General features: G+C 35.8%; 1 protein-coding gene across 5 annotated transcripts in view; it reads left to right on the plus strand.

The window, feature by feature from the left end:
* PCDH7 (protocadherin 7) overlaps window positions 1–27,792 on the plus strand; it is a 673,255-nt gene that overhangs the window by 13,875 nt on the left and 631,588 nt on the right. The window contains exons 2-3 of one of the 5 annotated variants that reach the window (XM_063457860.1): window positions 4,206–4,267; window positions 14,068–14,628. The exons of 3 other annotated variants lie outside the window; for them this stretch is intronic. In XM_063457860.1, coding sequence (XP_063313930.1) covers window positions 4,206–4,223 — 18 coding nt within the window. In that variant the 3' untranslated portion in view covers window positions 4,224–4,267; window positions 14,068–14,628. Of the gene's footprint in view, window positions 1–4,205; window positions 4,268–14,067; window positions 14,629–27,792 lie in introns of those variants that run through there. One more of the 5 variants, XM_063457858.1, reaches the window with a different exon arrangement.

Raw genomic sequence — 27,792 nt, forward strand, 5'->3', positions numbered from 1 at the left:
TATGGAAACGTCTGTTCAATCTACTAAATTATATATTTCACATGATAGGGTATAAATCAGAGAACTGAAGTCAAAAAGACAGGTGGCAACTTTTATATGATAGAACATTTTCCAATGTAAATGCACTATTTTTTTATATTGCTAGGATGATTTGTTATATCTAATATGATGGCCAAACCAATCATATTTAGCATTTCTATTACTATTACTATTCTCTAAATTTTGTATCCTCTACTATCATAGTGACTCTGTTTTACAAGTTTATTTGCAACAATTTTGCAACTGGCATGCGTAATGTCGGGTGTGATAGCCATTTTGAGAAAAGACGCCAAGCTGACTGTTCACTAAAGTCAAACTGTTTTTTTTTTTAATTTAATTTAAGTGTAATAGGGCAAGAACAAAATGCTATTAAAAGTTACAGCAATCAGCATTAAAGGAACATGAATCACTTGACAATTATTTTTTTTAAACCAGCAAGTAAACTCTTTTAAACAAATATACAAACCAAAATAAAACAAGAAAAACTTTAAAAAGTATATAATAATAATAATCATTTATAAACTTAATCAGATTGTTATTTTGGCCACACCTCTTGTCTAAAGGAGTTTCTTCAGCCCCCCCTTTTACCCACCTATCCCCGTTTCAGACCAGTCCACTAATGACAGAAATGGGGCATTATTGTGCTGCAGGAGAGAGAAACCCGACACCGAAGCCTATTCTACATGATTACACTTACCAGAATCCTTTTCTATTCTCTAATCAGGATGCTACAAAGTTCCAATTTCACATGTGTTAAAATGTCAGGCATGGAAAATGCACTTTCCCAGCATTCCTAGGGATAAGATAATGATTGGCAAAAGGGAAATGTATGTATCATTTGAGACATCAGTCACATTCAAAAGCTTTCGCTGAAAAAAGCAGGAAGATATGATTTTTTGTGTCCATATTTACCTGCTTCTTCATTCTCATGCTTTCCACACCCACACCAGATGGAACACTGAACTAACCAATCAGTGTCCTGTCCCTAGGAATATTTGAAAAGTGCATTTGGCATTCCTGACAGATTTACACATTGGAAGATCTTTTAATTTTGCTAAATCCTGACTGAAGGACAAGAGAGGGAGTCTTATCAGTGTGATTCATGTGGTCAGGGCCGGCGCTACCATAAGGCGGCCCAAGCGGCCGCCTTAGGGCGCACCGGCCGTGGGGGCGCAAAATCAGGCTGACCGGAAGGAGGGAAGCGCACTGCGCTCCCCTCCAACCGACGACCTGTTGTAGCGTGGCCGAGCGCCCGGTTCTGCGGGCGCGCGAGGGAGCACTCTCCCATGTGTGCTTCCTCTTCAGCTCCCTCGCGCGCCGCATACTGATACCGGAGCCGGAAGATGACGTCATCTTCCGGCGCCGGCATCCCTACGCGGTGCGCGAGGGAGCTGAAGAGGAAGCACACATGGGAGAGTGCTCCCTCGCGCCCGCCCGGGAGCCAGCCAGCCAGCCAGCCAGGAAGGGAGCCAGACAGCCAGCCAGCAAGGGAAAAAGCCAGCCAGCCAGGGAGGGAGCCAGCCAGCCAAGGAGCCCAGCAGCACCACTGGACCCCAGGGAATCCCTTCAGCACTCCAAAAAGGTAAGGAGGCTGAGGGATTAAATAAAAAAAAAAACATGTGTTAGTGTGAGTGTTAGTGTGTGTGTCTGCTAGTGAGTGTCAGTGAGTGACAGTGTGTGTGTCTGCTAGTGAGTGTCAGTGTGTGTGTTTGCTAGTGTCAGTGAGTGTGTCTGCTAGTGTCAGTGAGTGTGTCTGCTAGTGTCAGTGAGTGTGTTTGCTAGTGAGTGTCAGTGTGTGTGTTTGCTAGTGAGTGTCAGTGAGTGTGTTTGCTAGTGTCAGTGAGTGTGTCTGCTAGTGTCAGTGAGTGTGTCTGCTAGTGTCAGTGAGTGTGTCTGCTAGTGTCAGTGAGTGTGTTTGCTAGTGTCAGTGTGTGTGTTTGCTAGTGAGTGTCAGTGTGTGTGTTTGCTAGTGAGTGTCAGTGTGTGTGTTTGCTAGTGAGTGTCAGTGAGTGTGTTTGCTAGTGAGTGTCAGTGAGTGTGTCTGCTAGTGAGTGTCAGTGAGTGTGTCTGCTAGTGAGTGTCAGTGTGTTACTGTGTGTCTCTTACTGAGTGTGTTTGTGTGTGTATTAGTGAGTCTGTTTGATGTCTGTTAGTGAGTGTTTGTCAGTGAGAGTGTATGTTTTGTAAGTGAGTGTGTATGTATGTCTGTCGCTGAGTGTGTCTGTCAGTAAATGTGTGTGTCTGTTAGCTGGTGTGTATGCATCTGTTCGTGAGAGTGTGTGTGTGTCTTCAGCACTTACCTTTCTCTAGCGCCGGACTCCCTTGGCGCTGGGGATCCCTCCGCCTCTCAGCTCCGAATGCTCTTGCCGCGCATGCATTCAAACCGCCCATAGGAAAGCATTACTCAATGCTTTCCTATGGACGTTCAGTGTTTTCGAATAGCGGAAGCTCCTCTAGCGGCTGTCAGTGAGACATCCACTAGAGGCTGGATTAACCCTCGGTGAAACATAGCAGTTTCTCTGAAACTGCTATGTTTTCAGCTGCAGGGTTAAAACTAGAGGGACCTGACACCCAGACCACTTCATTGAGCTGATGTGATCTGGGTGTCTGTAGTGGTCCTTTAATTGTGTGTGCATCTGCATGCACTGGCGTAAATACCGCGGTCGCAGGGGTCACAGCCCTGCAACCCCTGCGACCAGGTGCCCGCCGCCATGTGTTGGAGGGGGCGAGGATATGAATGACATCATATCCCTGCTCCCTGTGTACCACACAGCGCGGCTGGCGCCCTGTGATGGGGCTGGGCTGCAGGACAGGACTCCAAGGAGCCAGACAGCATGCATCCAGGGGACAAGATTGAACTAGTATGTAATTGTGTATGTCTCTGTATGTGTGTATGTCTCTGTATGTATGTATGTAGGTCTCTGTATGCCTGTATGTCTTTGTATGTATGTTTCTGTATGCATGTATGTCTCTGTATATACAAATGTATGTGTCCGTATGCCTGTATGTCTCTGTATGTACAAATGTATGTGTCTGTATGCCTGTATGTCTTTGTACGTATGTGTCTGTATGCCTGTATGTCTCTGTATACCTGTATATATGTATGTGTCTGTATGTCTCTGTATGCGTGTATGTCTTTGTATGCCTGTATGTATGTATGTGTCTGTATGCCTGGATGTCTCTGTATGTATGTTTCTGTATGTCTGTCTATGTATGTATGTATGTGTCTGTATGACGGTATGCCTCTGTATGTATGTCTATATGCCTGCATGTATGTCTCTGTCTGTGTCTGTATGTCTCTGTATGATTATTTCTGTGTTTGTATGATCCTTATTTTAAACGAGGGTGGGGGGCACCAAAATGCATCTTCGCCTGTGTAACTAAAAATCCTAGCACCGGTCCTGCATGTGGTGCCAGCTTCAGTGTTGGGCTTCTCTCTCCTGATGCTGCACAGTGATGCCCTCTTTTTGACAATACTGGACTAGTCTGAAACTGAGATGGATATTTAAGTGAGTGAGCGCTGGGTTTGAAGAAACTCCCCATATAAAAGGCATGCATAATAATGCAATCTGACCAAGTTTAAAGTAAGTTTCTAAACATTTATTACATACTTTTTTTAAAAAAATCTTGTTTTATTTTGGTTTGTATATTTGTTTAATAGTGATTGTTGGTGTAAAAAATATTTTTTAAGTGATGAATGCCCCTTTACATCAGTGGCCCTCTGGAGTGGGTGCAGAAAGCACAAGAAAGAAGAAGCAGGTAAATATGTTCCAAAAAAACTAACACATATTTACTTGCTTTTTGCAACCTGCAGAATGAGGCTACTGTCTCAATCAAATTTAAAAGCTTTTGCATGAAACGGTTGTCTCAAAGCGATTCCTGTCCATTTAAGAAGGTTATAAGGGCTTGGTTTACAATGACCTTTATAGGTTGTTTTAGCCAACCTAAAACAGCATTTGTTTAGATTCAAAACAATATGATTACCACTTTATGCATGCAGTGTGCTATGTTCTTTTTTTGTTTTTGAATTATTTTTTGGTTTCAACTATTCAGTACTCCTCTATAGATTGAAAAAAACATTTTTCCATATTTATTTTGTTTTACAATTTTTTTTTTATTTGGATCAATATGTTGCATATTTTTACTGTTTACATTTTCTTTTCCAGTCCCATTTTTTATTTTGATTTCTGCATGTGGGCCTTACCGTCAAGATCGATTTCAGAGATTGGTATGTAACTGAAGTCACAAAGATAGCATTTAAAGCTTCGCTTGATAACCAGTGTAAACTCCTTTCTCTGTTTTATTCTCTTATTCTTTAATTTCCTGTGCATGGCTAGCTCGGATTGTTGGCAAAGCGAGGCTCCAATATGAACTCCTAACATTTCGAGATACATCCTGTCAGTAATATGACTCTTCATAAAAAGCTTATTGCAAGCTTACAAACATACATTATCTTTTTTTCTTTTAGAACTACAAATAGTAACCACTACTGTAATTGAATTTATATTTCCCTGGGGTTATCTCTGTTATAATAATTCTGTATTCACCTGCATATTTTGTATCTCTGCTTTGTTCTTTTCCTGCATAATGCACGTAATCAATTCTTCTTAGATATGATACGTTAAATGCATGTATAAGGTATATCAGTCTGTTTGTGTCCTTTCTATTAATATATTCAATACGATATTGTTAACACTGGCTTCACACACAGTATCATGTAGTATTCCTTTCCTCATGACGAATTATATGAACTACAAAGTATTCTCGCTAAACAACTTTTCAATGACTTCTCAAGGAAAGTACATTGAAACAAGCATTTCAGGCCAGTCCTAGAGAACAGAAGCTGCCTGATGCCAGAAGTGACTATATCACCCCCCCAAAAAAACTAAAATGCCAATAGAGTCCACCACCCTAACTCTAGTAGTGTCCATTCCACTCTTCATATTTAATGTCATGTTGGGTATAACCCATAAGGCACAATATAAAATTAATTTAAAGGGATCCTATAGTGCCAGGAAAACAAACCCGTTTGTTAAAACCCCTTCAGCCACTTAACTGAATCCAGCGCTAATGTCCACCGGCACTGGGTCAGGCGCTGCCTACGCTCGCATTAGACCTGAAAAAGACCTAAAATCTGATGCTGGAGGTCCATGAGGATGTCCAGCGTCAGATAACGGACCAAAAGTCCATTTGGATTCTGGAAGCCCTCTAACGGCTGTCTGTTAGACAGCCACAGAGGGCAGACTTAGTGCTGCAATGTAAACATTGCAGTTCTCTGGAACTGCTATTTTCTTTTTTTTAATTCTTTATTTTTGAGGGTTTGCAAGCAAAGAACTCAAGGTACAACATGTGCTCAAAAGTATATCATATAACAAGTTGCATATTAGACAATCATTGTCTGGTTCAAAGTCGCACAGGTGCTACGTCTACCCATCGAACTGCTATTTTTTATATTGCAGCACTAAGTGAAAAAAGAGCACAGGACTCAGACCACTTCAATGAGCTAAAGTGGTCTGGGTACCTAAAGTGTCCCTTTAACAAAATAGCTTTGTCATCCCATACACTAGTAAATAGTTATTCTTAAAAAAAAAAAGAAAATTATATTTCTTTGAATCCAAAATTTTCATCCAAAACAATAAGATTATATGTCATCATATAAAAATATAACCAGAAATTATTTCTCTCATTTATTAAAAAATTAAATTGGAAATTAGTCATGCAATATCTAAAAGCAAAAAAAGCTTCATGGTACTGTCTCTAAAAGCAAAGAATTTTACATGTACGCATCAAGAAAAAATAATGATGCATTAAGGGCATAAGATGTTGGCGTTTCGAGTTTACTCAAATCTACTATTGACAAAATGTGTTAACTTCCAGTTCTGGCTCTTAGCTTCCTATACTGCCCTCTTACATCTTGTTCTGACAGAATCTTGATGCCATAAAGTTGCATCCTAAGTGAGCAGTAAAAACTGCAGTGGTGAATACACACATCCTTAATGTTATTTTTTCAGCTTGTCATTATTGTTATTCTACACCAGTTTGTTATGTCTTTAATTTATTATGCGTTTTTCTCTACGATACTGCACCACATAGTCTCTTTTTGAACCTCATACAGTTGGTTAGATATTGGTGTCTGGTATTTTTTACTTATGTAGCTTTTCTTTTGAGAGTTGCTATATCAATTAATACAAACTGATGTTCTAAAATGACTTGGGATAATAAAATTGTACTATTAGTGCAAAAATAAATAGCAAATAAATAGTGCAAATTTTTATTTTATTTTAGTTTTACCAAACAGTATCTGTGCCCAGTTATGACAGATTTGAGCAAAAAGGCCCATCTGACACCTCCCTGGAAGGGCATTATCCAACAGATCAGACTGTTAAGACCTGTTCATTGTCGGTCAAGTTGGTCTCACAGATTTTTATTTTCTACATAATCAATATTTATTAAAATACTTTGTTAAAGGCTGCTTCGGTATTGAAAATAAAGTCATTTTCTTTGGGCATCATAAAAATGATGATTAAAATAATGTAGTATAATTTTGTGTACTCACATTTTCTTTATTTAAAGCACATTTTCAGTTTTTTTCTTTTTTTTGCAATTGCTTTTGTTTTTTGTAGAGTACTTTTCTCTCCAGTACACAGTATGTCCTAAAAGAATTTGCATGTTTAATAGCCCAGGCTTTTAAAACTACTTTGCAAATGATTTTGAAGAATTAAACTGGTGTGAACACCTGTATAGTCTGGCATTCTGTTTCATCCAGGTCTATTTCTATGTTCTTAAACTCTGCACTTCTGTTTTGTTTAATTCCTTTTATATCCCTTTCTTTTCATGCCTCTTAGTTCTTGGCTTATATTTTAGAACATTTTCCTTAGACATCCAAACTTGGTCTCTACGGCAACAAAACATCCGTGTCATTCAATCCTGCGATTCGATTGACTTAAGATTCCCCCACAGTGCCAATACTCATGTAGGGATAATAGAGGCAATTTATACGACTTGATAAGCAATTCAATGCTCATAGAAACATGGAATGTGACGGCAGATAACAAGCATTCGGCCCATCTAGTCTGCCCAATTTTCTAAATACTTTCATTAGTCCCTGGCCTTATCTTATAGTTAGGATAGCCTTATGCCTGTCCCATGCATGCTTAAACTCCTTTACTGTGTTAACCTCTACCACTTCAGCTGGAAGACTATTTCATGCATCCACTACCCTCTCAGTAAAGTAATACTTCCGGATATTGTTTTTAAACCTTTGCCCCTCTAATTTAAGACTATGTCCTCTTGTTGTGGTAGTTTTTCTTCTTTTAAATATAGTCTCCTCCTTTACTGTGTTGATTCCCTTTATGTATTTAAATGTTTCTATAATTTCCTCCCTGTCTCATCTTTCCTCCAAGCTATGCATGTTCCTTTAATCTTTCCTTGTAAGTTTTATCCTGCAATCCATGAACCAGTTTAGTAGCCCTTCTCTGAACTCTCTCTAAAGTATCAATATCCTTCTGGAGATACGGTCTCCAGTACTGCGTACAATACTCCAAGTGAGGTTTTACCAGAGTTCTGTACAATGGCATGAGCACTTCAGTCTTTATACTGCTAATACTTCTACCTTTACAACCAAGCATTCTGCTAGCATTTCCTGCTGCTCTATTACATTGTCTGCCTACCTTTAAGTCATCAGAAATAATTGCCCCTAAATCCCTTTCCTCAGATGTTGAGGCTAGGACTCTATCAAATATTCTGTACTCTGCCCTTGGGTTTTTATGTCCAAGATGCATTATCTTGCACATATTAAATGTCTGTTGCCACAACTCTGACCATTTTTCTAGTTTACCTAAATCATTTGCCTTTTGGCTTATCCCTCCTGGAACATCAACCCTGTTACATATCTTAGTATCATCCGCAAAAAGACACACCTTACCATCACGACCTTCTGCAATATCACTAATAAAAATATTATAGAGAATGGGTCCAACTACAGATCCCTGAGGTACCCCACTGGTGACAAGCCCAAGCTTCGAATATACTCCATTGACTACAACCCTTTGTTGCCTGTCACTCAGCCACTGCCTTACCCATTCAACAATATTGGAATCCAAACTTAAAGATTGCAGTTTATTGATAAGCCTTCTATGTGCAACAGTGTCAAACGCCTTACTGAAATCTAGGTAGGCAATGTCTACTGCACCAACCTGATCTATTATTTTAGTTACCCAATTAAAAAAATCAATAAGATTAGTTTGGCATGATCTCCCTGAAGTAAACCCATGTTGTCTCTAAACTTGAAATCCATGAGATTTTAGAAGTTCAACAATCCTATCCTTTAACATGATTTCCAGTACTTTCCCCACAATGCTCATGTCAACTTTGTACTGGTAAGGTGTTTCACAGATCATCAAACTATTATTAAATGTAATAGAAGATGCTTTATCATATAGATATTTTTATTTTTGTTGATTACTTTTGGAAGTCATCACTCTAGCTTGGTTCATAGGATATGAAAATAAGACACACGTACCTCTTTTACTGTATTAAATCGTTGTACTACAATATATATCAAATAATATAAACTATTCTAAAATAAACTAAAAATGAGAAAACACAGACATTTGCAACATGTATATAATCTAAAAATAAAATAAAGCACCTAAAGTTCACCTTTCACCGTTCACCGTTAATGTCTTATGCTCTTATGCCCCCCCCAAAAAAAAGACCCAGACATAACCATCTTATAATATTTAAGGTCCTCTAAATTTGTAAGTTGCATATGATCTGTATGCCAGTAGACTGACTACAAAATTAGGGTAATAAGTCATTTAGATTTATATATGATAATATATAAACTCAACAGCTTCTGGTAAGATTATGATTACTTGCGAAAACATGTTGGATAACAAAAGCTTCCTGTAAAGTACGCCTTTACTGTCCTTACAAATCAGCACAGTTTCTTTTTGTACTTTTATTTGTCCAAGAGTAGGCAATATCAAAAGACTTGTGTCATATAATCTAAGGTAGAAAAATCTGGAAAACAGCTTTTACCGTCCATCTATTTTTGCACATCATTGTTTGTATGAATGGAAGCTACACATCTGGATAGCTACCTGGCAGTATAAGCTACAGGGGCTAAATCAGCATAGGGTCTGTTAAAGTGGCAGCTCCACACAGAAGCTTTGAAATGGGTTCAGAGTAATCACAATGTAAAAGTTCAATTTATTTTCTCTTTTTACTCTACTTTCCGCTCATAATGAATTAGACATGCCTTCTTCTATATACCAGTTGCTTCCTAGACACTCTGTATTACTCTGGTTTTGCTATGCTTCATGGCTGCGATCTATGGTACTCAGGCTTTGCTATGCTTCATGGCTGTGGTTCCTCTTGTGGGGACATCCACATAACCAGATATGTAACATTGTAATTGCACGGAAGTGAGAATTCAGAAGTGATCTAGTTCAGCTTTTTAGGTTTGCTATGTGTTCCATATATAATCCATAGCCTCTGCTGTGACAAGGGAAATATAAATTCAACTTCTTTCATTAAGGTCCATCAAATTCTAGCTCCTGACTTATGAAGTCCTAAATCCATCACCACTTAGTTATGTATTCTGTGGACCCAGAATATTATACCAAAGGGCCATACAATCCAAGTTCTTTGTAATCCACTATTTGGTAACTTATTTTAACATGGCAGATCTCTCTAGAACAGGTGACCAAAATAGAAAAAGTTCAGAATGAGCAGTTTTAAGGTTGGTTACCTTACCTTGAAATCCGTACACTAAATGATTGGATGTCATATATACAAATGGTACATATTTATGCCTTAGGTTAAAATTCTGTCAACAAAATCTATCCCTTCTTAATTGGAAGCTTCTTGATGTTTAACCACAGTATAGGTACGACTTTTGCCATTTAGGATAAGATGGTAAATTAAATAAAATATATACACATTGAAAATTCACTTGACTTCTTAATTTCTCATTGTAATTGCTAAATAATTTATGTGCTGGAAACACCAATATTATAACTCCACCAATGTTCTGCCATTAGCAAAGAAGGATTGTAGATAATGTGCAAAACATGTTGGTGATAATCAGGAAATATCGTCTTTGGGACCCTTCACAACACTCATTTAGTCATCTCTGCTTTCTATGAAAAAGTCCCAGGGTTCAATAGAAAAAAATGGATAAGTTATTAAGTATTTTCCTTGTATGCCTGACTAATTTCAGAAGAATGATTTACTTTTTCATTATATCCTTTCCCTCTGCGTATCTTTTTTTTTTTCTGATTCCCTCCTCTTCTATTGCACCAAGTCACATACTGATGAAAGAAAATCTCAGCTAAGTCACTTCAGGCTCCACCACATTTCTGCAGCTCATTCTCCCCGTCCTCTGAGGATAAGATCACTTACAATTCAGTGTGAAGATCAAAACGTCAAACAAAAGCTAGTCTATTTTGGTATAGTGTAGGCACTTCTCACTTGTGGTCGCAACCACTGCATTTCCTGATTGCGAATCTCCTCAGGGCAACATCATTTACTTACTAACTTCTTTTTTTTTTCTATTCATTAAAATGAAAATTAAAATAAATGAAGAGAGTCAGTTATATATTTTTTATTTTTTTTTTAGTTTAAGAATTAATTGTACGCATATAATATTCTTACTCTAGGGCTAAAATATATACCGGACTCATTATTTCTAACATAATTTCCCATTATAATTTAGCAAGTAAAAAAAAGACAAAGTTACATTGCTGTCATGTATTTATTAGCTGTGTTAATGAAGGTTTCAGAGTTACCACGTAGGTTATTATTATAGAGCTGAAATAAATTAACAGATGTGTTTAAAAATTAACCATTTAATGTCCCATTAGATCAGTTGCTATGTTTACCCCATACCTTCTCCGTGTGATATTTACTAATATAATATGGTTCAATGAAATGTCTCAGAAGTTGGCCACAATTAATTTTATAGAATATGTTGTAAAATGTACAGTAATGCATAATGAATTGATTGGTAGCATAACAGAGCCCAGCTAAAGTTTTTTTCCTACAGTTTACAACTTGATTGGAAACCCAATAGCAACTCATTTTATTTAATGGTTAAGCATTTTCATTTCTGGTCCAACATCTAAATTGAAGTGTGGTCAGCTTCAACTTGACCTGAATCTATTGTTAAACTCTAAGTTACATCACCATTTACTTAATGCCCAATAAGAATGATGAATGTGTTAATTGAAATGACAACTGGAACACTTCATGCTGTCAACCATCTGTTGTTAAGCTCACAGACTGGTAGACTGGCTCTTAGTTAAAATAACGCAGTATTAGGACAATATGGAAATATATGGTATTTTATATAACTCTCCAGCTAGTTGGGTATCTCGTGTGGACGCTACACATGTGGCTATATATACCTATTAAAAAAGGACATTTAGTATATAATGTGTTCTTTCAAATACAATACACTTTTCACAAGATATACTTTATATATCAGGCAATGTGAAAACAGTTTCTGTCTTTTTAATCATACTATCATAAACCCTATACTTAAATAGCCAGTATTTTGAATAAATATACCAGTAGGATAAATTAATTATTTGGAGGACGTTGTGTGTTGTATGTTGCATGACTTGAAGGCATACAGTGGCAATTGTTGTTGTCTGGACAGGAAGTTATTAGTTATGCTATAGTTTTACTATAGAACAGATCCACTGCTTGGTTATATGATCTTCAACACAAGCTTATAAACCCAAACAAAATCACATCTAACAATAATAAGGATGATCTGACTGCAGAGACCTTTTATTTGGCCAACAAATTAATCGTTTGATTAAATAGATTATTCTGTCCTAGAACCAAATAGAACAGACTGAGACCTTAACTGTTTTTTTAATCTTATACCAATAGTATTCATTGAGAATGGACCAAGTAAATGGCTTAAAAAAATATATGATATGCTTCAAAATGCTGTTCCGTTGATCACATTTTCAATGTTTACCCAGGGATTGTTATTGAAGTGAAGCAAAACTTAAAACAGCTGTGCAAAGGATCATGTCACCTGTTCAAAATAAGGGACGTGTTGTAATGTGTACTCTCTTAGCTCTTGGGAATGTGGGTTGTCACCTTTGATGAAAACCGTACTGATGCGATGTTAGCATGCCTACACATTAAAAGAAAAAGCTTATAGAAGATCCCCACTGCAATATTACATTTCTCTCAAAGCAGGCCTTTTGCTCACACGTTAAATATTAATAGCACATTTCTGACTTAGATCATTTTGTTTATAGGACTTTGTGGTTTGCTCACAATTACATTAGGTATAAATATGAGTTTAAAAATGAAGCAAATAAAAGTATAATTGCAAAAGGCATACAATTGGATATACAATTATACTAGTATAATAATTAAAAACATACATCAGACATATTATCATTTACATAGCTCAGAGGATTCATGCAGTGCTTAATGAACAGTTATTTAAGTAGACCTTTCACCTTCACAGTTTTTAAGCATCATTTAGACAATTTATTGAAACATATAGCATGAGATTTTGGATTTTTATAACTGTAATTTTGGTTAAGCATTGACAATTGTTCTCCTGTAGAGGTGAAGTTCTTGAATATCAACAGCTGCATTAATGACCAGATTCATGGTATAAACATACCTCCCTTCTTCTGGATCATAATTATACTACAAGAACTATGCAGCTTCAATCCAAAGGCCAATTGTAGCTTTATGAAAAAATAATAATATAGGAATATTGATTAGATGGATTTCATGTGTATATATGATGTGACTTTAATCTGAAAACACAATTAAATTAGAACATGTAAGAAGCACAATTATCTCCATCCTTTTCTGGATATGGAACATAGATCTTTGATAAGGCAGTCCTAGTTCTAAAAAATCAGCTCAGCTTTAGCTTTTTATATTGATTTTTGTTTTTAAATCCCTTCAAGTATAAGCTTAAATTATCTATTGTAGGTGGCGACCTACAACTTACCTATTGTAGGTGGCAAACCACAATTAAACATTGGGTTTGACTCTCCATCATTGAGGTCTATGTTTTTAGATGCAGGAGAGTCTGTAAGACCCATTTAAATGCACAATGTCTAGCTACAACTCTTTCTACCTACTTTTGTTCTCGTACATCATTTTGCTTTAGAACTTGAGATCAGGATTTCCCATCAGACTCACTGATACATCATGTGCTTTCTCATCAAACTCACTGCCACATCATCTGAACCTAGGTCATTCAACACAGATTTAAACCACAACATGACATCATGGCACAATTCTCCTCTTGAGCCATTACCTCTATAGTGTAAGCCACAACTACAAATAGAAGCATGTTAAGTAGCAGTAGGAAAGATTGCACTCAGTAGAGGCCATTCTCATGAATCTATTCTTCTAACAACGACCTTAATTTGCACAGACATTATAAATGTGTTTTCACTGCATAAAGTATTGTATTGTTCTTTATTTCTGACAATTTGTAAAAGCATTCTTAATGAATTCTAGAGATACCTTTTTTATCGGGTTATTTATGTATTAGAATTAAATATATATAATATGATTGTATTTTTATGTTTTCCATTGAGCTCACACAATATACAGCTTGTGCTACCTCCTGACATTGTAATTAATAAGCATGGTGCTTATCCTATAGAGGATGAGAAATATTCGATATTGGAATTTCTGCTCTTACAGGAAACCCGTGCCTTAGTTTGTTATCCTAAACAGTTTTCTTTTCTTTTTTTTTTAAATTGCTCTATCTGCTTCCCATAATTATAATTTATCTGCAGCTATGTGCCCCTTATAACCCAATGACAGGAAAATACATGGATAGCTATCTTTTCATTTGCTCTAAGCAATCCATTTTACCTTTAATGATGTTGGAAATTCCAATGCTATCTAATGCAGAAAAGCAATATTTTTTTTCAGGTGTTTGTAATTTTCATATCATTTTGTAAGTCCTCATTCATTGGGGATAATTAAACTTGAAACTGAAAGACCTCTATTTATCCACAGGTCACTGCACACTCCTCCTGTGATCCTCATCTGCGATCTTGAAAAATATCTGTCTTAAAGCGGTAGAAAAAAAATGTGATTGTGGAACTGTTGTTCATTCAGAGTTTCTCTAATCAGTGTATATAGATTGACTCTGCTGCCCAAAATATTGAAAGAAGCTACAAGTCACTTGCATCGGAAACACTGGAAAGCCTTGAAAACCATTTATATATACATTTAACAAACTATAAACTCATTTTTGAAAGTATTATATTACTTGCCTTATTACAAAATGGATTTCACAAAACAAGACTGTGGAATACCTATGGAGTCATCGTATGGTTTAAGTTTGCAATCAAAAGGTACGCTGTATGTATAAATGGTTCACCTTACCCTTCCCTTACTTTTTTTTTTTTTGAATGCATTGCGTATAACCTTTTGTGATTTCTGTAATGTATATTGTTATGATGCTTTGTAAAATGTTATCATGTATTTTCCTGCAACGATGGACTTATTAAAAAAAAACAAAAAAAAAAAGAAGAAGAAGAACTAACGCAGTGGAAGACAGGACTTTTAAAATGCAATCTGCGAAGGAGCATTTTTATTTTCATATTATGAAATAAGCAAATAAAAAATATATATATTTATTATATAAAGATGAATATTTATTATAGATATAACAAAAAAACGAAAAAAAGACACTTTACGGAGCTTTCATTTAAAGCTTTGAATAAATGGTGTGTCTGAAGCTCTGCATGCTTTTACAAAGAAAACCGGAAACAGTCTTAATATGATAGAAAAAACAAAAAACAAAAAAAATTTTTTTTTGCCTGGCTGATTACAAGCATTTAGTGCACTCTAGCAATATCTACTTATAAATATGTTTTCTGTATGTTGACTGCATCAAAAATAGGTAGCCTATTCAATATTTTTCTAAAATAATATTTTATCCAAGGAGTATATGTCACTGACACACATTTCAGCCGGGCAGCTGTTTTATGCTACCCACATTTAAAAAAAATATATATTTATAATTAGCACATACCAATATATACACACATGTATGTGTGTGTGTGTGTGTGAGAGTGTGTGTATACACACACGCACACGCCTACATAAACACTTTCACACCAAGGCGAGATATGAAGATGCATGAGTTATTTTATTTTTAAGTATTCTATTTACAATTCAACTTGATAGACATTCAACAAATGCACTGAATACTTTTTTATTTGTGTTTTTTTTTTTTCCAATTTGTATATCTCCTGACATAACATGGCCAGAATACGATATATATCAAATTATGATAAAGGTTGGAAGACAAATTAGGGCTTGTCACGTTCCCCATGCCAGTTCCTGTCTCTTTTTAACAGGGCAGACAGACCGACTATTTTTGAAAAGTCCATTTACTATTGAAAGTCTGCTTTTGATTAACTATATTGAGTACAGTACTTTTGTTCAAAATGCTTTTTACGCTTCTAGACAGCTGGTCCCTTCATTTTTTTTTTTAACAAGCAAGAGAAGTCACTGGTACAATAGGATTCTTTGTTGTGCTGTAAACAAAATGCATTAAAAAAAAAAAGCTTCCATGTTTTTCATTTATCAGTATGTCCGCTTTTTACAGACTGGAAGTATATTAATCACCAAAAATTCTATTTACATTACTGGAAAATAGTGGGTGGGTGTTAAAGTATATTTTTTTTTATAAAGAAAGTATTTAAAATTGGAAATGTACCCATCCCAAAGGGAATGAAACCACCCCTCAACCCAGAAATAATAATTGCAAAACCTTCCTGTTGAAAGAGCTGAGCACTATTTTGGAAGATTTAATTATTATCCAGTTCTACAGTTCATCCAGTTATTTTCTTTTTTTAGATAACTATAAATTCCGGTGGATTGAATAAGCTCATGCTCACGCTCATGAAGTTGAAGGGTAAAATATTTTTTTTTTATTTCTAACCAACATTTAATATGTAGACATAGTCTTTTTGGAGCAAAACACAGGAACAGAAAACTTGATCAGTCATATCAGTATAAGTAAAGTTATCTATAATGCTTTGCAATGTCATTCTATTAATTGCCTACTTCACCTTAATAAGAAAGTGTATCAAATGGTGAATTAAAGGGCTTCTATCATTGGCTTTATGTAAATTTTTTCATGTAGTACAATCACAGTTCTACAGATTATGACCACTGGGTTTATGCTTTTTAAACAAGTAAAGTATCTTCTAAGCTATTACTTTTGCAAGTAGATTTGCCATTGTACTGGTAAAGTCCTACTTCTCTCATCATAAGATGCTGGTTGAACATATATTTATTCCATTAGTTCATACCTTTTATTTAATTATCACAAATCCTATGTTTTTGTTGTATGGTTTTTAGTTGGGGCCCAATCGCTCTGCCAATCCACTTACTATGCAGATCCGAGACATTGGTCTGAAAGCTTTGGACAAGGCACAATTTATAGGCTGAAAGAGTCCATTGACAAGCTCAGTCTATCTATCTATCTATCTATCTATCTATCTATCTATCTATCTATCTATCACACACAGTGTGAGGCTTCTTGCCTAAATAGAAACAGGAGGGGCAGTGCAATCAGGTGCTTTCTGGCAAAACTTTGGGTTTAAACCAGTACCCAGGACCACCTCGCACTATATCAACTTCATTACAATAATGTTTTTAAGGTGCCAGAGTGTCGATTTACTATCTTGAGCCAAGATGGAATTGAATCATAAGTAAAATACCATTTCTGAACCACTTAGGACAGTGTACAGAAGTTAAATGACCTAAACTAAGAAAGTTGTGGGCAAAAAAAATTCCAAATATTGGTGTACACAATACATTATGACCTTATTTAAAAAAACTATTTAGTTTAGGTAGCATATTAGTATAGGTAGCATATTGGAAAATAAAGCTTTATATAATCTGTAAAATAAACACCTACAGTAAAGCAAGCAAATATACAGGTTGTTAAATATCGGGATCTCAAGCAGGTTAATATTTGAATTATTTAAAGAGGCACAGTCATATCTCAGGATTTTTATTGTTATGATTCGTTATTCCTTATACTTGCCAAAAAAAGGTTTTAAAAAAATATAATTAAATGTAGAAATCCACACTTCTATATCCTCCAACTGGGCACTTTCATCTTAGCTCCCGGTCAATCATTTTTATAAACTCTGTAATTTGCACCTATAAGTCAGCTTGGAGAAATAGTCCAGCGAAAGGGAGAAATTAAGCAATGTTTCTATTTCTTCTTTTTTATATTTATTGTTTACCTTGGCTTTGCCTTGACTCAACTGATCAGTAATGTCATATGCTAGATCTTTCTTGTTAAAAGGAATGACCAACAAGGTAAACACAAGTTATAGTTGATTATCAATGTTTTAATCAATGGTGTACGTTTCAGAGAAGTAAGTGACTGTCTCTATTTAACTCCCAATGATACCTGCTTCTTGGAACACTATATCAGCACCTGTGGTGAAACTTTTTAACTTTTACTTTTGTTATATACAACTCCAAGACTTTTCTGTGACATATGCAAAGAAATTTGTGGACTCTCTTCCAGGCCCCTAAACTAATTCACAGAATATAATCCCTTGTCAATTATGTTAGGGATTTAATTTAATCTAATTTTACCTTCTTGTTGTAGAAGGTAAAGCGTCAGTACTTTATTATTTTTTTGTATTGATTTGTCATGAAACACAAAGTATTTATGAACAATATTGCAAATATCGTATTGTTACCGAAAAAATGAAAACTGCTGTACTTGCAAATGATGTGCACATTTGATGAATAAAGTGATACTTTTTTATATGAAACAATAAATATTTGTCTATTTTACTAAAGTGCCTGATATATAATTTAAGAAATACAATATTTGTCTAGAATTTCATAATAACTAGGTCTTAAGAAGAAATGTTGTGACTAAAACCTTTTTTAAAAGGTTCAGAACATTTTAATGACTATATAAGACTTCATGATCTGTTGTTGGTCCAAAAAATGAAGGATAAAAGCAAATTCATTTCTTAGCGAAAAGGAAAAATAAGGCTAAATATTTGGGAGGCTTAATCTTAAGTCACAGAAATGCTGGAAAAAGTTTTATATTTTGAGTCACTGCAGTGAAATAAAAAAAAAAACAGAAACAAATATGCTATGCAATTACACACAGAAAAAGTACACCATTTTATATCTAATTTAAACGTAGTTTTCCTAATCAGATAGTTTACCCAATCATTTATCCACAAATGCTGGAGTAATATATGCACACAGGACTTAAATCCACAGTCAGCTCATACCTGCTTTTTTATGGTGACCCCAATCCTTTGCCGTATGGAATGTGGTGGTCCAACCACAAAAATAAATGCAAAAAATAGACAGATAACGGCAACTGGATTTAAAGTAAAAAGTCAATCTTCTTTATCTTCGCACATATGGGTATTAAAATCCATTCGGCACCATGCAGCATGCAAAGTGACAGCGTTTACTACATTTATTATCTTTTTTTTTTTTTTTTTTTTATTCTTTATTTTGTTTTTGCAGTAAAAGTTGACAAACATTGACAAACACGTCAGCAGTGTCCCAGTAGCAGTAGTAGGCAATAAAATGTATTCCTTGACCAGGCCTATGATGATGTTGCACAGTTTTGAAACATCTTAATACTCATTGTTTTGTTAAGTGGTTAAGGTTTAGATGCTTTAAAAGACTACAAGTGGTTTTATAACCTGCTGTCTTTGTAGTGCACCGCTAAGGGACATTGTGTGTGGATACTAAGTCAGAGTGGTCAGAGGTTATTGCTATAGGTGTAGGGCAGTAGGGTAATAATGATACGTGTTCAGGCTGGTTACCCGGATCTGCAGTCTAAGACGTTAGGGTGAGGTTATCAGTTAAGGGGTTGGGGGTCTTGTGTGTCCCCGCTCCTGTGTCCCCAAGCCGTTACATCTCTGTTAGTATAGGGAATGTCTCCCGTTCCCTGAGCCCCCCGGTCCCCTCTGTCATATAACGCCTGCGGCCCTTAAAAGCTGTGAGGTGCTATGAGTCTGTCTACAGGATGCCTACAACATAAACATAAATGTAAAAGTAAAATCTTGGCATTTATATGTAATAATTGCTGTCCGTCTGGTATAGCTTTATAGCCACAGGGCCTCAGATATCCCAGGCTTCGTTGTCACTGTAGCTGAGTGGAGGTCCATCAGGACAGCGAGTATGGGCTGTCTTCTGGGGGGTTCTGCCGTCTGGAGGCTTCCCTTCTCTCCCTCGCCCTGGAGTTAAATGTCTTCTCGGAGTTAGATGTCTTCTCGGAGTTAGATGTCTTCTCCTTTGCGGCTGCTAGGGGTCCGACCCTATGGTGCGTCTGGGGCATCACCGGTATGGGGGGCAGTTGTAGTTGCCTCAAAAAGTCTGTTGGGTCCTCCGTGTCTGACAGGACGTGGACTTCTTCCCCCTTTGGTACCACTAGAGTTCCCAGGGCTCCCCATCGGTACCTGATGCCGTTCTCTCTTAGTAGTTTGGTGACGTGCAGGAACCTGCGCCTGGACAGTAGGACCGAAAATGGTAAGTCTGCATACACTGCAACACTGCAGGCGTCCAGTTTCACACTTGGACTCTTCCTGGAGCAGGCCATTATGGCTGATTTCGCTGCAGTGTCCCGTGTCACCGCAATCTATTTATGTTTTTATTTTATTTTATTTATACTTTGTGTGTGCCCTGTTGCTTGTGTTCATTATTATTATTATATTTTAAGTACTTTTTCTTTTTGCTATGTATGTTATACATTTAATATATTTGATTGTTTTGCTTATGTCTCGGTGTAATTTAGTAGATATGGTGCTGACCGTGATTTTGAAGTTCTAGCAGCACATCCCACATATTTTCAGGTGCTCCGTATTACGCAGCCAGTGAGGACCATTGCATGGCTATAAGAGGGCCAGTGGTTTTGCACTAAAAGTGTAGTTTGGTTTAAGTACAAGGGTACGAAACACACAGATTGCTGTTATCTGTCACTGTGCATGCCGCATGTTGTTGAATTAATTTTAATACCTATATGTGGAAGCGTAAAGAAGATTGACTTTTTACTTTGTCTAGTTTACTCATGCAATAAGGTTATCTAGCTGTAAAACTGCAGTAACAATTCAGGGATTTTTGTTGAACCCGTAACCAGATTTACAGGTGGGTCCATACTTCAAACTATGTTTTGGGTGTGCCTGCACTCAGTTGCCCTAGGATATTGTTAGATAAGAAGAAATACTTACGTAGAAGTATTTTAGCTGGAAGGATAGCACACAATTACCATTCCATTAGCTTGAGTATGTTTGACAGCTCTAGAAAGATACTGTATTGTAAATTCTATAGCTTTCTTTGAAAAACGCAGCTTCTGTAAGTTACGTTATTTCTTACTTATATTGACCCTGCATTCATTTAAATTAAAGAAACAATGAATGAAAAGTAGCTGCTACTGCACAAAAAAAACTCAAAATGATCAAATGTTTAATATTGCCCTTTGTGTGTAGTCTTAAAAAAAGTTAGAAAATGTTATTTTTATTTAAAAATAAATAATAATGTTAATAATCTGGGATTTCCCAATGTTTTCTTTTAGTAGGGCTTTAAAATTGGTTTTGGAAAAAGTAAAATGTGTTCTGAATTATATTGCAGACCAACTGACTGTGTGAAATTCCATACAGTTTTTTGGGCTAATAAAAGCAACTGTATTGTTTGCTACTATACACTACCAAAACTAAAGTGTTTTAATGTATGAAAAGTCTAGCAATTTATGCTATTGCCGCACTATCTATCTATCTATCTATCTATCTATCTATCTATCTATCTATCTATAATGTAATTGGCAGATGTATTTTTCAAAGTCATATACAAGCACACTTTTGTATATAAATCCAAACTATCAGACCACCCAATCTTCTCGAGTCTCTATGTTTTGACTACACGTAGCAGTCATCAGTGGAAGGTTCAGCAGTTGCGCACAATAGACAGGAAATTTCCTTTTTTGATCCTAGTACCATTTGACAGAGACTTTTTTTTATTTAACCAACAGAGGATTTCTCTCTACCACGTACTTGTCATGCATCCATTTTTAGGAGGGACAGTCAATATTCTTAAACATAATCCCTTTGTCCCTCTTTGCTAGGAGCTCCATGTTGTTGGTGTGTCTGACTGTATAACAGAGCTCCACAGCAATAATACTCACAGTAATGTGTCTTTAACCTACAATAAATGTGTAAATAAGATGCATTATTCTTATGCTAAATTACATTTAGCTAATTTTATTAGTAAATCACCTAAAATTTCTTAGAACTGCCTTGTCCCTCTTTATCCATTTGAAATACTGGGAGTTATAATAGCATTTATAGCACAAACATACATTTTGATTTTTGATTCTAGAAAAGCATTTCTTTTCTTTATCTTTCAGCTGTGCAGCAAATTTTAGCCAGCATTATTATTGGTAGTAATAATAATAGTAGTAGTATTTTTTTAACATGTCAGTTCTCCTTTATGGAGATCAGTTTGAAAAAAAAAAATGTACAGGGTTTGAACATTTGGATTTCCACTTAAAGGTGCATCATAAATGGAAGTAAGATAACTAAGCAGTGCTTCTAATTATTGTTATTATTATTATTTTATTATTTGTATAGCGCCAGCAAAATTCCGTAGCGCTGTTCAATGTACTATTACCATTTACATTTGTGTATGTTAAGTAATAGTACACACATTTTGGAATGTATGGTTCACTTGTGCACACAGGTAAGATTACGCAAGTTGAGATATTTCAGGAATGTGAGATATAACTTGAACCATGCTAGATGTATAAAAGTCGATAGTATAAGGAAGATTTTAAAAGTAACGTGTTGCTATATAGAAAGCGCCGATTGTGATCTATTGGGTTAGTGGTAACAAGAAACACATACAGTTTTAATAGCTATATAAGGACCAGATTACAGGGGATGTGAATGGGATTTGGGTTAGCTACAAATTAAGTAGTTGTAGTAGTCAATGCAGGAAAGCAATAATAATAATAAGTAACAGGTTTGTATTTGTTCTATCATGTGGAAAGTGAAAAAACAAACAAACAAACAAAAAAACAGACAAATCTACCGTAAACTCTGGTGTCACAGTAAATGGTCTATTCATCCAGGGCTGTTCTAAACTATTTTAAGATAAAAGGAGAGATTTAGGGGGTCAAACAGGTTTCAACTTCATTTTCCTGAGAGGTTATTGTGAGAGGGTAAGAAGGTGAAACATCCAGAAAAGTACAATATGATGGATTCAAAAAGAATAGATAACCTCGGAAAAATTGTATGGGCCTACACTCTTAAATCCAGCCAGTAGATCAAGAAGGATTAGAAGTGAGAAGTAATCTTTGGATTTTGCTGTGTCGAAAGTATCAGTTATGTTTAGCTTCCTTTGAAATAATGCACAAAAATGTAATTGCTGTCTAACGTATAATTGTGAAGATCAGACTGAAACCTATAAATAGCATTATACTCTATACATTCAGTTTTGTACAAGTGGCTAATGTGTCATTGAAACATAATGCAACTTAAAAAAAAGCCTTGATGAAATTTATTCTTCCTATATTTCAGTAATATACAGAAATATTATTTAAAAAAACAGTTTTCTGAAACTGGCATATTTTAATAATGCAATACCTCAGCTGTGCATCCAAAAGTCTTTTCCAAAAAATTTTCTGGAAAACAGATATAAACAGTCAACATTAGGTATGACTAATGTGGTAGGTATAGTTAAAGGCAATTGCATTTTATTTGCTTAAGTCTTTCTTCTGTTCGTACTCCCACCTCTGATGCTCGCCTTCAAGATTTCTTGAGGGCTGCACCGTTCCTGTGGAACTCGGTTCCTTCCTCCGTTAGATGCACACCCAGTCTCCACTCCTTCATAAAATCGCTAAAAACCCACTTCATAAAAGCGTATCATAAAACGCCCTCAACCCCTCTGTTCCTGTGTGTCCAACTTGTCTAGTTACAACTACATGTCTGTTTGTCCACCCATTGTAAAGCGCTGCGGAATTTGATGGCGCTATATAAATATCATAAAAATAATAATAATAATGTAAGAAAAAAGTAAGTAAATATTACCCACATAACATAAAAAAAATGAAATGAACTAGTTCAGCCCTCTTCAAACTTTGAAGTTTGTGTGATTTTCATGTAATTGGTGCATTGCCTTTACGAGATTACCCTTATTTAAATTCTAAGTAAATAATAGAAAGGTCATCAAGCTGTACCAAGCCAGAAAGAGGAGGAATGTGCCCCGAGGTGGGTCTTATGTAATCAATACAGCACTGCATTAAGCTTTTATTATTATTTTCAACTGACAGCTGTGGAGAAAAGCAGGAGAATTACTGGTCTGCACCTTCATCTAGCATTGAGTCACGGTCTCTTCATCTTCTGTGTTCTCTGATCTAATAGCAATCATATCCCATTCCTAGACTCTCCTTTGTGGTGAAAAGGTACAACCATTTTCAAACTTTTCCTGCACGATACAAATGGGTGCATTGTGACGTGTATAAAAAGTGATGTGGTGACCTCAGTCCGATGCTTTCATGGTTTATTTTTTTTGTTTGTTGTTTTTTTTTTGATATGATGAAAGAACACCACTAGAAGCCATTAAGAAGCCTTACAGAGTCGTTGATTCATGAAGGGAATTTAGCAGCTGATAACGAATGAATAGCCAAGTCCTTATGATCTCAAATCCTTTAGGTGTGATGTGAATATTGAACAATGAGCTAAGAATCAAAACAAGTTCTTATTTCTCCAGACAAATAACAGTCTAGGCATTCAAAACCCATTAGAGCTACAGGGTCTATTGGTGCATTGTAGGCTGAGTGCATTAAACAGAGATGCATAAAAATTCTGTATACTCATCATGGCCCCTGAAGCATTGGCTGAATACATACGCGTGTTTCTATTCCTAAACGTGGAACTGAAAAGCATTCTTTCATCTCGGGTCCTATTCTAAATGCAATGCGAACAAGATCCAAAAGGCAGAGCTAAAAGGATTTTTTTCAGTTTGTGGATAGAATTTCTATTGTGATTACTTACCTTGAATTTGCCATAAAGCTTTTGATCGCTGAGTGAATTTCTCTCTTGGGTATGTCTTTCCCCCACGCTGAAATTCAAATGGCACTTTCCCATATTGGCACGTATCTTGTCATTGTAAAATGATTGCAAGAATACTTCTATAGTTTGTTCCATATTATAAGTAAATCACAGTTTCAATGTTACCATACTACATGAGTAGAAATAGAATAAGTAGTATAAATAAACTATGCCGTGTTCAGTCAAGGGAAATATAGTTCCGAACTTTTGACCTGCAGCATAAAATATGACAAGTATCTAAAAACCTTTAAATTAGTTTACTTGCTGCCTGCTTCCTTTGCTACATTATAATCTGATGCATTGCAAGACCCTCTGGCCATGGAGCACTAAAACAGAAATGCTTTTTAAGGAATCGGTAATGTTAAAAAATAAAATAAAATACATCTTCTTATTTGAGGACGACATATGAACAGGGAATAAGTGTAACTGGTATTGGATCCCTGAACGGAATTAATTTACAACTCTGGGACCTTCAATCTCCACCAGTGTTAAAGATTGATTCGATGTATGCCTTCCGTTGATATATCCTTCTGACTCCCAAATGGAGAATATGATTCAATGAAAAGCATTTTAGGAATGGTTTTCTCAGTTTGTAAGCTGACAAATAGAAGCTGACAAAAACAAGGCAGGTCCGTGTTGGTCCAATGTTTTTGTTTTTTTGGTATGATAATTGATAACAAGAGAAAAAAAAATCTAGACAACAGATATAAATGTAATGTGCGCTAGCTAGGAAGCCTTTTGAGATATAGATAGCTATCAGGCAAATTAGGTGAATCTGTATTAAATGGCACACGAGGTGGAAATATAATTTGCCCCTTTATTGTGTCTCACTATGCAACCCCTCCAGTGTTAATTTTGTCGACTAACAATTTTTGTCAGATTTTAGTTGACTAAAACTAAAACAATTCAGATTACTAACATACGACTAAAACTAAAATGGAATTTTAGTCAAAAGACTATGATTAAAACTAAATTGAAAATTGCCACCAAAATTAACACTGGTGGGTAAGACACATAGGGGAGGGAGGAGAAGAAATGAGACACATGGGAGGCTGAACGAATGAGACTTTAATAAACCCACTAGATTTTAGTTGTGTCGATTAAAATCTACTGGAGATTTAGTTGACTAAAACTAGACTAAAACTAAAACAATTAACTCCTTTGCCGCCAAAATTAAACTCAGAATCTCACAATTATATACACATTCGTATACGTAGACATTCACATTCATATATACTTATATTCATATACACTTATACATTCATATAGGCAGCTCAACTACAAGTCAGATCACGATAACTGGCTGAGTACTTATAATCAGTATAGCTTATTGGCACTTTTTCTTGCTAAACTCAACTATAGCTGACCTGACCAATATGTGTTAACTACAAAGATGACTTTACATCCGATCCACACTTCTTTTTTTTTTTTACTAAGACAATTAGTGAACGCAAAACTGCACAAGTTGTTTGCACAATCTTTGACACTATGCCGTATGTGAAGCGACCCCACTGACAAACCTGAAGAACAGATATTGTATTTTATTATCAAGAGTTTAGGAAACCATAGTTCACTGCATCTGGTAATCTTTTTCATCTGAATATAGTAGTCATTCACCATTACATCAAAGTAATGAAGTATTTTGTAAAACATCATTCTCTTTCTCTTATTGTAAACATATTTTTTTGGGTCAGCTGGTGCTCTTAATCTTGGCATATTATTGCCGTTTAGCCGTAATAGAATATGAGAAAAAAAAGATAGCAATCGGTCCATGCTAGAAATCAACATGGTAACTAAATGACCTAATGGAACAACAAAACTTACATTTAGAGTTCTATTAATTAACCAGTACATTTCAGTGACTTTGCTTGCAATATTCATCCTAGAATTGTTGTAAAAAGAATCGCCAACTGCATTTCTTTGGGCATTTTACCACAATTCATGGTGTAATAAATTCCTACAGCTGACAGCTGTATTCTTTTTTGTGTGTAGAATTTGGCTGTACAAAACTCATTATTTTGTGGTTTTATTTTTGAAAGGTTGTGTATATTTAAATAGTTTAGCTAAAGAGGTATTTACCCATAGGCTACGTAGGCTTGAGGTTTGAGTGACAGCATAGTTTTCTGAGTTACAGCTATATTTTTTATTTTGTGTGTACAGACCAGCTGTTTCCAGCCTGCTAGTTTTTGCTATGTGGTTTTCCCCTCATCTCTCCTCCTCATGATTCCTTCAAATTTGGATAAAAGCCACTATGCAGAACTTTAGATGTTCTATTCAGAATATGTAACAGAGTGGCACTGTGTTGTTATGATTAGCATGGAGCATGTGGTATGCATACACACATATATACACACACATATACACACACACACACACATACACACTTCTACTTTAAATTGTATTATTATATAAAAACATTAATATTTATTTCATTTTTAATTGAATTAGAATAGTCAGTACCTCTGATCCCTATTGTTCTAGGTATGATATGGGCATAGTATATGTAAGCTATAGGTCTACCTGACTGAAAACCACTCTTGTATACTAGATCTAGGTAAGTGTCAAGTATTTAGAAGAGATTACAACATAACCATCTCCCACGAAGGTAGAGAGAGGAATCTGGCCCATAGCAAGTGATAGTGGAAACACTGGTTCTAGGAAAGATCTTCTTTGCAATGTGTAAACAGTTGGAGAATTTCTGCAGTTTACGTGTTATGTACAATCACATGTGTCTGATAACATTATGTAAAAGGGCTTTCTGAACAATAGATCTACTACAGATCAGTTCTCCACCAGCGCTAAAGGCAAACTCCTGTCCGGCCGCATTAATAATGTGGAATTAACATATTATCATTGTCAACCAGGACTAAAATGATTGTCTTGGCCCCCAGCTCTCAGTCAATCAATACTGGCCAGGTGAGAGAAATTGACATTGGTAATACGTAAATGCTAATTCTGCATTGTTAATGTGGCTGAGAAGGGACTTTTACCAGCTATCATGCAGAGCCTTGGATTTTGACTTAGGGGGACAGTGCCCAGAGGGTCTATGCAAAATAACGACTACGCAAGTATACAGTTGTAACATTTTGTTTTTCCATCTTTGCCATCTATGTCTAATTTTAAAATAAAGTATACATATTCCTAATATGTTGCTCACATACTTTTTCTGTATTTATTTATAGGTTTGAATTATTACACATTTTTTTGTTGTCATTCATCGGGATTTCATATAATATAAAATGTATGGAAACACCTGCAAGCAGAAAGCATTATTCATTTATTATAGCAGCAATAAAATCAGCACAAATGCTATATGTGAGGTTAAAATACATAATTATTATAGATTTCCTTCTTTAGTCAGTTGTAACCATAAGACAAATAAGGTCCTTTACAATCCAGCAAAACTCCCTGGATAGAACTGGACTGATAAAGTAGTGTTTATGGTGAGTTCTATTAAAGGAACAACAGTAGTTGGATTGTACAGGATTTATTTGTTTCTGTAAGTTAATCATACTGCCCATTCTATTATGTGCAGGATTTGAAACGTGCAGGTATCATACATAGGCTAGTTATTTCTCTCCATACAAACTGATGTCGGAAAGTACAGTTAACCTATCAG

This window comes from Pelobates fuscus, chromosome 6, assembly GCF_036172605.1.
Source record: "Pelobates fuscus isolate aPelFus1 chromosome 6, aPelFus1.pri, whole genome shotgun sequence".
NCBI classification, from domain to species: Eukaryota; Metazoa; Chordata; class Amphibia; order Anura; family Pelobatidae; genus Pelobates; species Pelobates fuscus.